Below are 13369 nucleotides of genomic sequence, written 5' to 3'. Positions count from 1 at the left end.
GACAAAAGTTCAGTGGAAGAACTACAAATGCTGGTGACAGGCTTCCGTAATTCTGCAAAGCTAATAAATATTCCTGAGAAACAACGGGTGAGAAAAGGAACTCAATTTGTGCTGATATTTTGATGGTACTAGATCAAGAATTTAATTTTTTTTTTAAATGAACTGGAGGATTAAGGTTAATTGTGAAATTCTGAGCCAGCCAGGTGAGCCAATATGACCAGTTCTAAAGAAGAAGAAAGAGCCAGAGAAGTCAGTGGGTTATACTTCTAGTTAACACGGCTAATACAGACACTAAATGCTACATATATGTAATTCAGCTGTTATAATTATTGGCGTATTTTCTCACAGTTCTAAAACTACCTCTGAAGAGATCCTGTCAAATGGAAGATTAAAAGGAGACAGCTAACTGCTAAAGACAATCAATGGAACATACATGTACATAATTTGAATGGTAGGATTTGAAGATGGAACAACTAATCCTAATGATAAACAACCGAAATCAGCTATCTAGCCATGCTTTTCCATGCACGGAAAATTCTTTGCACCATAGAATTTGCAAATTATTTTTCATTGGGCTGCAGAACTCACAGCAGCAAGAACAGATAGTAAATAATTATTTCTTGCTACATTTAACTATTTTGCAAGACCATAAATAAAACATTAGCAGTACAATAATTTACACGTGCCTTCTACTTTGTTTTATAAACATTAGTTCTTTCTCTGAATCTTTAAACAAAAAATAATCTGTTCAGGTAGTTACTTAGCTAAATTATCTCAGCCATGTCACTTTTGCTACATTAAGACATGGATGTATCCTGTAAGTCAAGATCTTGTCTGCCAAAATAAGGCAACATTACCCTTTTTATGAAATTTCTACAAAGACAAGGTGGGTTTTACGTAGAAAGGTAGACAAGAAGTTACATAACACACCACCACGGCTCCCCAGCAGTGGCTGCTCTACTACTGCCTTAACAGTTCCGCTACCAGCAGGGAATTGTCACCACAGAGTGCCCTGGAAAATTCTGTGGACGTTTTGGACATTTTGCGGTTAGAGGAACTATATATGCCTAAAGAAATACATTTCATCATTTTTTGATAGATTTATGTCTTTCCTATAATGCAAAAATTCTGTGATCCAAAGGACAAAAAAAGGAACATTGCAGTGACCTCACAAAATTCTTCTTTCATTATGAGCTTTCCAAATATTTTAACACAGGGAGGATCAACTAGATCACCTATATTTATTTTTAAACAGCAATGAAATTCTGTATAATCCTCATATATTCTTCAAAACTACTCAAAGGCACAAGATAATCATGTTAGACAGAATAAACAAAACCAACTGTAAATACTTTTTCACTCTTTAGCATCACGTAACTGCTATCCTCTTATATGTCATAGTCATACTGACAATGAGAAGTTTCTGCAAATACCTGTAGTGATGCTTACCTGGCTACATGATTAATTACAGGGGCAAAGTTTGTTGGTCCATAAAGCTGTACAGATTTTAGACTCCTGTAATATGCCTCCATTACACCATCAATTCCATGGCAGTATGGATTTTGTGGATTTCCGTTCTAATGAAAATAATGGATGAATAATCACTAAAAGTAATTATGAAGCAAAAATTACGTAGGTTAGTGAACACTAGCAAGTGTACATTATTAAGTGGCAAAGACCTAAGCATTCTAGGATCTATTCAGAGAATTTACTACAAATGCCCAATGACTAAGGAAGGAGGTTCTAGCAGCCTCATATTACATGCACTCTGAATCACTGGAACTGTTTCCTAAACATAAATACAATCTTAAGTGCAACTGAACAACACTTCGTACATGCAACAGTAACAGGCATTTCCCCGTATGAATTACAGGGCAGATGTAAAAGTTGAATCATGTTTAGTGGCACAGGTCTGGCTCAATGATTTCTTATTTTAAAATTTTGAAAAGAAGAAATGATAGCCAGATCCTGATGTTCATGTACTACGTGAGTATCAGGTGAATTTTATTGTTTTGTTACAATGTTTCTGCCTTGGAAAACTGATTTTTGACCTGGATTAAAAAGATTAAGAAAGGAATTTGTTCTTTGGGTACCCACTGAAATGGCAGGTACTGTAAATTCTTTGACTATTTTACTACCTGTCTCCATAAGGAGGATACCTATTTACAGATGCAAATACGAACATATAAACAAAATCCCACATTAATGACCTATGTCATGTCAGACAAATGATCCGTGTAAGGCTCCAAAATTTTCCAAATCACCTTACTCTCCTTCATGTGCCAACACCTCATTGGCTTAATGTGCCAGTATCTCATTCTGAGGTTATTGTGACTCCCTGAGAATCTCGAAAAGCAAAGGTGTTTTTTCATCAAATTGATCTAGAACATTAAAAGAGAGTGCTGAAAACACTGCTTAGCATTAAATGGGAGACCACCTTGTATGTTTATATATGGAGGAAGAAAAATAAACTTGCTTTTTTCTCTGTAAGAGCATCACAATGCCTAATGAATTAATGGAATTAATTTTAGAAACAACTTTTAAAACTGAAATTAGCCAGGAGTAAGTCTGCTGTTTTAATAGCCTTAAGATTATACATCAGTCTACTTGAACGTGCTACAAAGAAGTCCAAAGAAAGTCTGTGATTCAAATGAGTATCTGCAATTGCACCTGTTTTAAATTACTATCCATGTGGAAAGCCTTTCCTTGAGATACGACATGTGGCATTGTTTTCCAGCACAGGCTGACTGGTGATCTACAATCACCAGTATTCTGCCATGTCTTCACTGCTATCTAATTAAAACTCATCTGATATACCTACACTTACTATAATTCTGACAACTTTACACTTCCCAGAGAAGAACAAAGAACTCAAAATAAGAAAGCAGATGAACATCCACACTAAGTTAAAACAGATCAACCTTTCTGGCAAATCCTGTTAGATATTAGGTTTGTAATTTAGCTGGCACATAGACCAGTCTCAGATTTGTTCCTGTCACCTCAGCTTATAGTCCACTTACTTATCTCTATGTCTTTAAACCAGCAGCCTGTAAAAGATAAAGAGGTCCCAGGAAATGAGAGAGAACAATAACAATAATAATGAAAGACTGTCTCGTATCATGACTCATTTTCTTCTTAAGACAGATTAGCCTTCAACCATCTGTTTCTCATGCTGCTACAGATGAGGTTAAAGATGATTACTTTTCTTCATAACTATTTTTGGCCTACAGGGACTTCTTGACTCTAGATTTCTCTCAGTAACTTCAATAGAATGAAAAATTTTGAAGTAGTCTTTTAGACAGAAGAACTAGCACATTCGCTGTTTTTTACTTGCCCAGTAATTGCTTAAGACTGCAACCTTAACTCCCCATATTTTATTGAAGAAATAATATATAATTATTTTTTTTTTACTTACCAGTGCAAATTCATGTGATACTCTTCCATCTGGAGGCAGCCTAGCTCCAAAACCTAGAGCTGGGAACATTTTATCACTGTCATAGTCCTGAATTATTTCACCTACTGCTTTCAGTGCCATGCCATAAGCATTCAGCTGGTAGGGATTCATGTAGTGCAGCGAAGTAGGCTGTGAAGGGTTACCTGTTGAAGCAAGGATCAGATTTACTTTAAAACTGAATCACTTCAAAATTTTCTCTCTTAAGAATGATAGCAATCTAAGAAAGAAGAAATTGAAAAGAAAAAAACATGAAAGGAAAAAGAATTTATTTCCTACATCCGTTACTGTGGTTGTGTCAGGTAAAAACACAACGGGCCAAGTACATTTTAATACGGTTTTCTCCCAGTAAATTTTTTTCCAATTTTTATCTGTTCTGTTTGCCCTGCTTTTCTGGACAGGAATTGGCCTCTAGTCTGTTGCTCAGCAAAACAGAGTCCTGATTCCAGGCAGTGCCAGGCATACAGGTAATCAATAATACAATGAAGTCAAGCAGAATACTGATATACACACACACATGTACACTTAAATCAGAACACAGCACATACATACACAAGATGTTTAATATTCTTACCATTTGAGGCAGTGAAATCAATAGCTACTGTGAAATTTATTTGGGTTCTGTAAAAAAAGCAAATACAAATCTTATTAATAGCTTTACTGCTATGTGGAAAAATAAATAAGAGATTATAATGTTGTTTGTGGACAAACTGTAAGACATTGACTTCCTAATACAGGCAATAAACACTGAGCATACTCTTTTTATAAGGCTCCAGCCAAGAGCTACACAACACTATTTTATTAAGACACTGGAAACAGTTATTTTATTCTATCCTTCCATTTTTATATTCTATCTGAAAAATCCTTAATGATTAATAAGGTAATTAACATTCATAAACATTATTAATTCACTTTCAACAGTAATACTGATTTTTCCTTGGACGTTTTAGCCCTGGTCATGGAAAACTTTGACAAGGGAGATAGGGTTTTACTAATCCGCTCCTTTTCTTAACACTGAAAATATGTCTTCAATTAGAACATGTTTGAAATCATACTATGCATAAAATCTTTGGACAGGATGTCATAGTTCTTGGCAGTGGATTTCTTTCATGTGAATATAGTCAACACTTTAAGTGAGCATATCAAGGTAACTGTTAGAAGTAAAATCTGAAAGCAGGCATATAAAAATCTGTATTTGGAGCAGCAGCTAAATGAAGCCATTATTGTGCATGGGTCAGTTGTTAGCATACACTTATTGTTAGAAAAATTAATCACTAATAAGACTTTTACAGAGAGACAATAATTAAACACAGTTCTGTTTTTCAACTTCCTTCAGGACAACATACCATCATGCACAATTAGACTGAGCATCAACAACCTGACACCTGGCCTTGCAGAAGTGGTTCTACTGCTCAAATAACCTGAAATGCCCAGAGAAAATACTATTTATTTCCTAAAAAGTTTGGTATGAAAAAAATTCACACGAAATAATGTTATCATACTAATCAAGGTTAAATCAAACTAAGCTATGTTACAGGCGGATTCTGTCTCCAAAAAGTGGAAAAAGCCCACAGTATCTAGGAGGGTCAATGGAACTTTGTCAGCTCATAATATGTCTAAAACCACAATGGCTTCAAAATGGACTTCAAGAAAAAAAAAGTGAAAGCTGCTGCGATACCTGAAAAGTTTAGAGACTTAAGCTTTATGAGAGTTTTCTGCCAGTTCTTCTGCATTCTGCCTTATTCAGTTTCAACAAAACAAAACAAAAAAATTAATGGTTTGACAAGTCAGATTTTGTTTGATTTGTACCCAAATGTCAGACCCTGAGGCTTCCTAATCACAACATCCTTCTGCACTGTCAGTTAGTTGTAAGAATAAAGATCCTAAGAAGCGCATGTCAACTAGTTTTCTATCACCATCACACTATAGTGTGCAGAAAATTTGTCTTCCTCAGATAAGAACAGGTTAGGAAAAACAACAATAAAAATGGCTAATACAACACCATTTCCAGATGCATGCTTAAAGCCCTTATTGGAACACTTAAGCAAAACTACTTTGGGGCTATAATCTCCCCACACTTAAATTTTAAGGTGCGGTGCAATGTTTGAAGAGTAAAGCAGGACTCCTCCAAGCATTACACGCCAGGTACGTCAAGTCCTGTCTCTTGTTATTTGAGAGAACAGACCAACACCCACCTCACTACAACTAGACTCTTACTATGTTCAACATTAGACATAGCTATGCTGGGGTGACTGGGAAATTAATCTGGATGATATTCTAAGAAATGTTTTCATAGTAGCACATGTTGGTTTAGAACCAAATTAAGTGTAATGAATATATCTGAAAGTCCACTGTCCTGGTTTTACTTCTATTACATGTTTTATTTCTTTTCAACACAGTGATTCTTCGGCTTTATCTAGTACATGTTATTAGGTTGCTGTTATTATTAACATATTAGCCTTCATCAACAATAACTTTTTTTTATAAGTTTATTGATTAGCGTGTAAAAGACACAAGCTGAGAAATCACCAATTCAGAATAGGATGCCCCAAATTTTTATAAAAACACATATAAAATTGAAGTCTTCAAGGCAAATTTAGTTGCCCGATTACAAATTTTAGAACACACCAAGACAACAAAACTTATCGTTTCTGATAAGGAAATTCTCCAGTAAAGACTGTGTCCTTTCTTTTCCAGCTGTATAGTTCTCCAAAGAGCTACATTAATAGCTCATGACACTGGCTACATGTAAGTGATGTTGTGAAGTCATAAGCCTTTGCACAAAAGCCACTAAAACACTGACACCCGCCTAGGCAGGCTGAGCTGCTGAATGTCCCATCCCAAGGGAGAAGACAGGTAGAATATCCAAGCACAGCAATGTGCCGTATGGATTCAGAGCTGGATAGATCACTACTACTCTGGCAGAACGTAGTTGGTATGGAAAGACATGATCTATTTGATACCTGGACATGTCATTTTACACTATACTACCGCAGGAAAGGAAGAAAATATCTTAAAAGAACAGTAACCTTCACCTCACAACCACAGAGCAGCCCTTTTGTTTGTTCTTCAGGAGAGCAAGATGAAACCTATCATCTTTTAATAAGAGCTCTGTCAACACTGATATGCGTAAGGGAACAAACTGCCTGGATTTAGCTTTTGACTAGGCCTGATGACATTTTTAATGATTAAGTTTTTTTTAAACAGTACCCTGGAAGGACACTTCAATTCCCTTTTATGGCTTTGGAGTGACAACCAGCTGGTCTGTTAGTGGGGGGAGCTGTTGAAGGTTTGAGGACCACTCACTGCACAGAACTCTACAGTGGAGCTAATGGAGTAACTAACACTACCAAGAAGCTGTATCCCCTGTGTGGCATTTAAGTTTCCAGTGACAGTTATTTTATAATTTCCCCTTTGCAGATGCTTGTTTGCCCAAATGCCATATCAATATAAAGAAGATTTTTCTCACAAAGGTGCTACAAGATCTTGCTCTTATTTAGTCTTATTACTCATTTATTCTCCAAGGATACAAGAAACACATGGCAAAGGCCCCAAAATATGTAGCTATGGCACTCCTTGCTTCATAACTGTATCTCACACCAGGTGTCCACTGAATATCAAATATGCATGCTAAATACATTATATGGTGTAGTGGCTGGATGAATATAGCTCTAATGAAAGGAGTTCCAAATTTTCATTTTGACCATCAATGATTCAAAAAAGTTCAATTAAAAATGTATGTCCAAAGTCCTTAGAATTCAAACAGCATGCGGGTATTCATTTCTAACAACCTGGATGAAGGTAAGGCTTTTAACATGATGGGAGGGAAACATTTTTTCTTATCTTCCACTAATCTGGGACAGAAGAGATGACTTAATATTTCTGAGTTGCAAAAGGATTCAGCTCCTGAATTTTATTGATTTACAGATGCCTAGAGTAACTTGCTAGCTCGCTTCCTATTACAATAAATCAAATAGGCTAAAAACTTCTGCACAGAAATATCCTTTCTGTCCTCTAAGCCTTGCGGCATTTTGCCTACTGGTCTCTCTTCTAGACAAAACCAGACCAGACTATAAACTGATAGTCATTCCTGTAAACCAGGATAATTTCAATTGCTTTCCTCTTCAAGGCTGCACCCCTTATATTCCTGAGCTTGTTCATATATTTGGAGGCATTTTTGCCTACATGAAAGCCAGGAAGGGGCTCTTTATCAGGGAGTTCAGTGACAGGACAAGGGGTAATGGTTTTAAGATGAAAGAGGGAGATTTAGATTAGATATTAGGAAGAAATTTTTTACTGTGAGAGTGGCAAGGCACAGGCACAGGTTGCCCAGAGAAGTTGTGGATGCCCCATCCCAGGAGGTGTCCTAGACCAGGCTGCACGAGGCTATAAGCAACCTGATCTAGTGGAAGGCATCCCTGCCCATGGTAAGAGGGCTAGAACTAGATGATCTTTAAGGTCCCTTTCAACCAAAAGCATTCTATGAATGTATTGATAATTGGTAAGTATCAGGAGAAAACGAACTTTGAAATAGACATTATTTTTAGCACAATGTACCTGCTTTAAATGTGGGAAGGTTAGTGGCAAACTATGTGATTATGTACCAAGACTTAAGGAGAAGCCAACTAGTAAGATAGCACCATTTGATGCAATATTCAGATGCAAGAGACGTTCACCTCTTTGCTACCATACTGCTATAAAATCCCATGTTACAGAGAAAAACGAAACTAGAATTTATGGATAAACTTCTATTTCATTCTTCAAAGCTCTTTAAAAAAAACAACACCCATATTTATGATACTTAAAATGGAATATACCAATTAAACAGATGCGGTCTGTAAACATAAATGAAATCAATACTGTAATACCAGTTTGTCACAGTTAAAGCTGTCAAGATTTCCATTAAATCAGTATTAGTTCTTGACACCTCAAATCAATTACAATGAAAGTTCTGAACATGAAGTATTTCATAAGCATCCATTTATGGAAGAGCCAATATTGTATCTATTGCAGAATCAGTGTTTTCTTCCCCTTGCCTAACTAAATGGAAAAAATACATGGAACTAAAAATCAATTTTGGAGGACATACTTGACGTGGAAACACTGACAACACCTTCTCTTCTTCTTTTCTTTAAAATCTTTCAACTGGACTGCAACTGATGAGCAGCAGTATTAAATGAGATGAAGGAAGAGAGAAGCCAAGAAAATGACTCTAAGTCTCAGCCTCCTGGTCATGTTTACAAAACTGTATACATTGCAGAAAGAAAGGTAATATTTTATACAAGTACTTCTACAGTTTTCACTGGCATATACATAGAAATGACTGTATGAACAACTAAACAAGATTCTATATAAAGTAGTTCAGCAATAAACATTACTGCTTATACTTCTAAGCACAGAACACTCTACTGAATTATACTTTTTTATATAAAAGAGGAAAAAGCTTAAGCAGTAATTATTAATATCACAAGTCTTTGACTTGCAGTTGCAGATATATATATATAAAATCCCAATAACAAAACGAAGTATTATTTGCATTCAAAATTTCTATTATTTCTCTATAGAATGTAGATAATGAGGTTTATTAACTTGTATGGTAACACTGCAATGAGAAATGTGATAAGCCATCCTAAAAAGATTACATATATACACACTATACTATTTTCTTTCCAAATTTAGATATAAAACTTAATTCCTCATTTCCTTATACATACTCACCTTATAGAGATGAATTTTGAATGAATGGGCAGTAAGCTGGTTGTGGCACATATGTACAACACACTTCAAAGAATAAAGAGCTACTACAGGTAAACTGTTTCTTCACATATTTGTGTATACATATACTTGATTCGAGACAAAATCTTGGTAAACATGGATGGATAGCTGTTTTCTACTTCTGTTAAAGTCCACAACAGGAATGTTCTTGATAAAAGTAACAGCAGTCCTAATAAAAGTAAGCTGTTTCTCTCAAACTCTAGAGCTCTCTACTAAACACAGAACACTTGCACAAATCAGAAGGGCTCCACAACAGATTGACCATGACTGTGCATACAAAAATCATATCCGGAACCTTGATGCTCCAAGCACTTTTCTGTTCTCACAAGCAGCTGTCCTATCTGTTACTTGCAGTGATTTAGAGCAGGCACAAGTCATACTGATCACTGGAAATGGACTCAGAAACATAGAAATAACTGGTTTCCTAACCATGGCAATCTAGATGCCTCAGGAACAGCTTGTCAAGCAAATATGCTGGCAGAGTTCTTAATCATAGAGTGGTTTGTGTTGGAAGGGACCTTAAAGATCACCCAGTTCCAATCCCCCTTTCCACGGGCACGGACACCTCCCACTAGACCAGGCTGCTCAAGGACCCATCCGACCTGGTCCTGAACACTTCCAGGGAGGGGGCAAATAGAATCAACATATTCTCCAGATGTTAAAATTGCAATAGTACCTTGACAGCATGCCTGACCTATTTTAGAAAGTTTCACCTTTGCTAAACTGTAACAGATTCTAATGCAGTCAACAACTGAATTAAATCCCCTCTGCGGAGAAACAGTAGGATCCAAAAAGTGTAAATGTAGAGAAGTGTTCCAGCAGCAGGGTTTCCAGTCAACTGAACTGAACTGGAAGTAAGAACAGCAATTCTAGAAGAGTTTGTTAGTTTGCAGTCCAGAAGCATCCTGGAATGAAGTGTGAGATACTGAGTAAAAGCCTTTTAATGGTCCTAAACAGACTCACCTCAGCTCTCTACCACAAACTCCCCTATTGGCTCAGGACCTCTATTTGAGCTCAGCCTTCAGTCCCTGCCTGACCTACATCAGAGAAGTATGGGTCTCCAACCCAGCCAAGACCATGCCTGGCCATGGACTCCATTAATTCAGATCCTGATCTATGCACTAACTTCCTGGCTTGATCTCTCTGCCTTGTCCACCACAGGCTTGCCTGGTAGTCATTGGACCTGGTCCTGACCCAGATCTGTCGTTTGCCTTCCCAGCCTGACCTCGGCCTGCCTCATCACTGCAAACTTCCCTGATGATCTGGACTCTTACTTGAGCCTGGCCACCACCTCTGGGCCTGCCCTGCTTGCCTTGCCCATGTACATGTACTAGTGCACCCTGGCTAGTGAGACACTGCCTTGCCCGCCACGCTACCGGCGTCTGTTCCCAGCTCTCCAGCCATTCTGGGGAGGGATAGCTGCTCCCTGACACAGCCCCTTCCCTCCACTACTTACACTCCTCAATAATGGGCCTATGTATCTCCCCCTGAAGGTCACCCATAATCCACCATGTATACCATATAACACTGTAATATCAATCATACCTGAAAAGTTGCAGAGGCTCTGCATTCTATCCAAGTAAGCAAATATGTTCAGCGACCAAAGAGCTACCAAATGAGCAAGTCAAATCACAATTTTCTCTGAAGATATTGAATAAGAATTTTAAAAAGAAATTGTCATCATTCACATTAAAAACCCCAATCAAGCATTTCCATTTTTAAGCTCTATGCATAAAAAATTCTTGTCATGTTTAATCTTAATGACCCAAAAGACACAGTGTTTTGAGACACATAACAAACTGAATTCATTCTTAGTGGAAATATTTATTTTCTTGGATAGAGATCAAACAGCACAGAATTTGGAATTACTAATTCAAAAACTAACTTGTTTGGAGAACTGAAACATCAAAGAGGCTGTTAATCCTTGAAAAAGAAAAAAAATTAAGACACTGCAGAGCCCAGTTAGGGTCAACCATTTGAAGTACCTTAACAATGATACATTCCCTCTACAAATTATCAGTTCAGCATGGACTACAACTTCAGGTTGAGGTTTTCAAAAACCTGAATGCAATGGCAGCCAAGACAGCTTACTGACAGTTTCTCTGTACTTAGCAATTATGACTGGGGTGTTACTCTAACTTAATGAATTTCAGTGATGAATATTTTAGGAACAAACCTTAAGCACATTCTTATCTGTAGGATTAACCACTGCTGGGAACAAAGTCCTATACTGCTACTGTCAAAACACAACACAGGCTACTTTTCCATTTCAGCTCAAGCCTGGTTGAAGACAGGCATAAAAAAAGTAACTTGTTTCTTTACAGGTAATTAATGCTACAAAATAAACGTGGAATGTGTATTCAGACTGCATGCCTCAAAAACCGTGTTAAGGGCCTAGCAATATATAACAAATTATTTTTATTTATCTTAGAGGAGAACTGTGTTCTGGTAGGTAGGTTAAGAGCCAGGAATTTCTGAGATTCAATCCCATTTCCAGATATGTTCTAGGCTAAGTCATTTGATGCTTGTGTCTCTACTTCGCTTTTGGGAAAATGACAATAAATGCAAAATTGAATGTGTTATAATGTTAATGTAACTAGTATTGAAAAAATGCCTTTGAAGGGGTGAGAGTCTAAATAAACACCAGTATTAAATGCACCAAAGGTCAGCATAATCAGAAAAAATAAACCAGCACTCTTCTAATTTAATAGTACATTGATAATTCCCTTTTGATTAATCCAGTTTTCACTGGCTGATCAGAGGTCATTACTCAATCTCAGTGTTTTAGTACCAATACCAATTCCAACATTACAAGCAAAGTTCCTTGACATATGTCAATAACTACCCACAGGATTTATGTAGGAAAGTACAAACTCCAAAATGAGGGAATAATACAGCTCTTCTACTACATAGAGTCAGCATATGCAAATAACATATTCAAATTATTAGTGAATGACAATGACTGCGAAAACAAGAAAGGTTTGCTGCCAATAACATACCCGCCTTTAATATAGTCAAGGAATGAAACTTCTGTTTCAATTAGGAAGGAAAGCAATGTTACCTGAAAGCAAATAAAAGAGAGTCAGACATGAATTGCCATTTGCCAGCTGAACAAGTAGAGACAATGTTTCCGGAGGCCTAATCTTAAAATGCAGTTTCCTACAGTATTAGGGAAAAAAAGATTTTAAAAAATATGACATCATTTCAACAGGCAGTTCTTAAAAGGGAAGAGACAAATTTGGAAGTTTACTATAATTGCTTTTTTTTTTTTAAGCAAAAAGTAAGGTCAGATTTGCATTCCAGGGCAGGTTACCACACCTGTGTCTTCTGATCACTGTGCACTGCATCTGCACAAATATTAGAAGCTAGATGATAATGTGTCTCTTCTATGAGTATTTAAACACTGTTTAAAGAACTCAATTAAAATTATTGGTATCATTTCTCATCTCATATTGAAAGTAGTATTGAGGCAAGCCAAGAATGCAAAAATCTACTAAATTATAAATATATGGAAAATACATTAAAAAGTTCAAAATGGAATACATAAAAAATGCAAAGGTAAGAAATTTCTTCAGTCCCAGCTTTTATCATTCAGAAATTATTTAGGTCAAAACCACAGATAGTGGTCTAAAGGTATTACTGGCATTTCCAGCACTCAAGCCATAAAAGTATAAACTCTAGTGGAAAAGGTCCAGCATTTAAGATCTTCATATGCCACGTAACATTTATGAAGCAAAGAATTCAATTCAAATTACTTTTGGTAATTACTATGCATTTTCCCACTGGACACAGTAATTTCAATGCTTTGTTTGTTACTACAGCTGGTCATCTTGTTTCTAATTAGTTTAAGCAAATGTTTTCAGTTAAGCTGATTTGAAAACGTAAAAAGTGAAAACAGGCAGCACTCTTCCAAAGTGGCCAAAATTTTTACTTCCAAACAGACAACGACTACCAATGTTTCAAGTTTCATACAGTGAGATTTAAAATTCACTACTTTGCTTTGTTTGGAATAAATAGTGTATTCCAAAACATTTCCACTTAGTTTGTAGCTTGTCTGTCTGAATTTTAAATGGCCCCTTAAGTAATAATGACACGGATGCCAGAACACAGAAGCTGAGAAACTGCTGAAGGGAATTATTTGCA

General features: G+C 36.6%; 1 protein-coding gene across 2 annotated transcripts in view; it reads right to left on the bottom strand.

Moving 5' to 3' along the window:
• The window catches only part of CPNE8 (copine 8), a 102185-nt gene that overhangs the window by 18151 nt on the left and 70665 nt on the right, over nucleotides 1-13369 (bottom strand). For both annotated transcript variants that reach the window (XM_069849869.1, XM_069849864.1), the window contains exons 13-16: nucleotides 12226-12287; nucleotides 4026-4072; nucleotides 3416-3597; nucleotides 1450-1577 (exon numbers count right to left, since the gene is read on the bottom strand). In XM_069849869.1, the coding sequence (XP_069705970.1) occupies nucleotides 1450-1577; nucleotides 3416-3597; nucleotides 4026-4072; nucleotides 12226-12287 (419 nt within the window). The remainder of the gene's footprint in view (nucleotides 1-1449; nucleotides 1578-3415; nucleotides 3598-4025; nucleotides 4073-12225; nucleotides 12288-13369) is intronic.

This window comes from Phaenicophaeus curvirostris, chromosome 1 (genome assembly GCF_032191515.1).
Source record: "Phaenicophaeus curvirostris isolate KB17595 chromosome 1, BPBGC_Pcur_1.0, whole genome shotgun sequence".
Lineage (NCBI taxonomy): Eukaryota > Metazoa > Chordata > Aves > Cuculiformes > Cuculidae > Phaenicophaeus > Phaenicophaeus curvirostris.
Note: the sequence above shows the minus strand (reverse complement) of the source record. Positions and strands in the feature narration are given on the sequence as shown.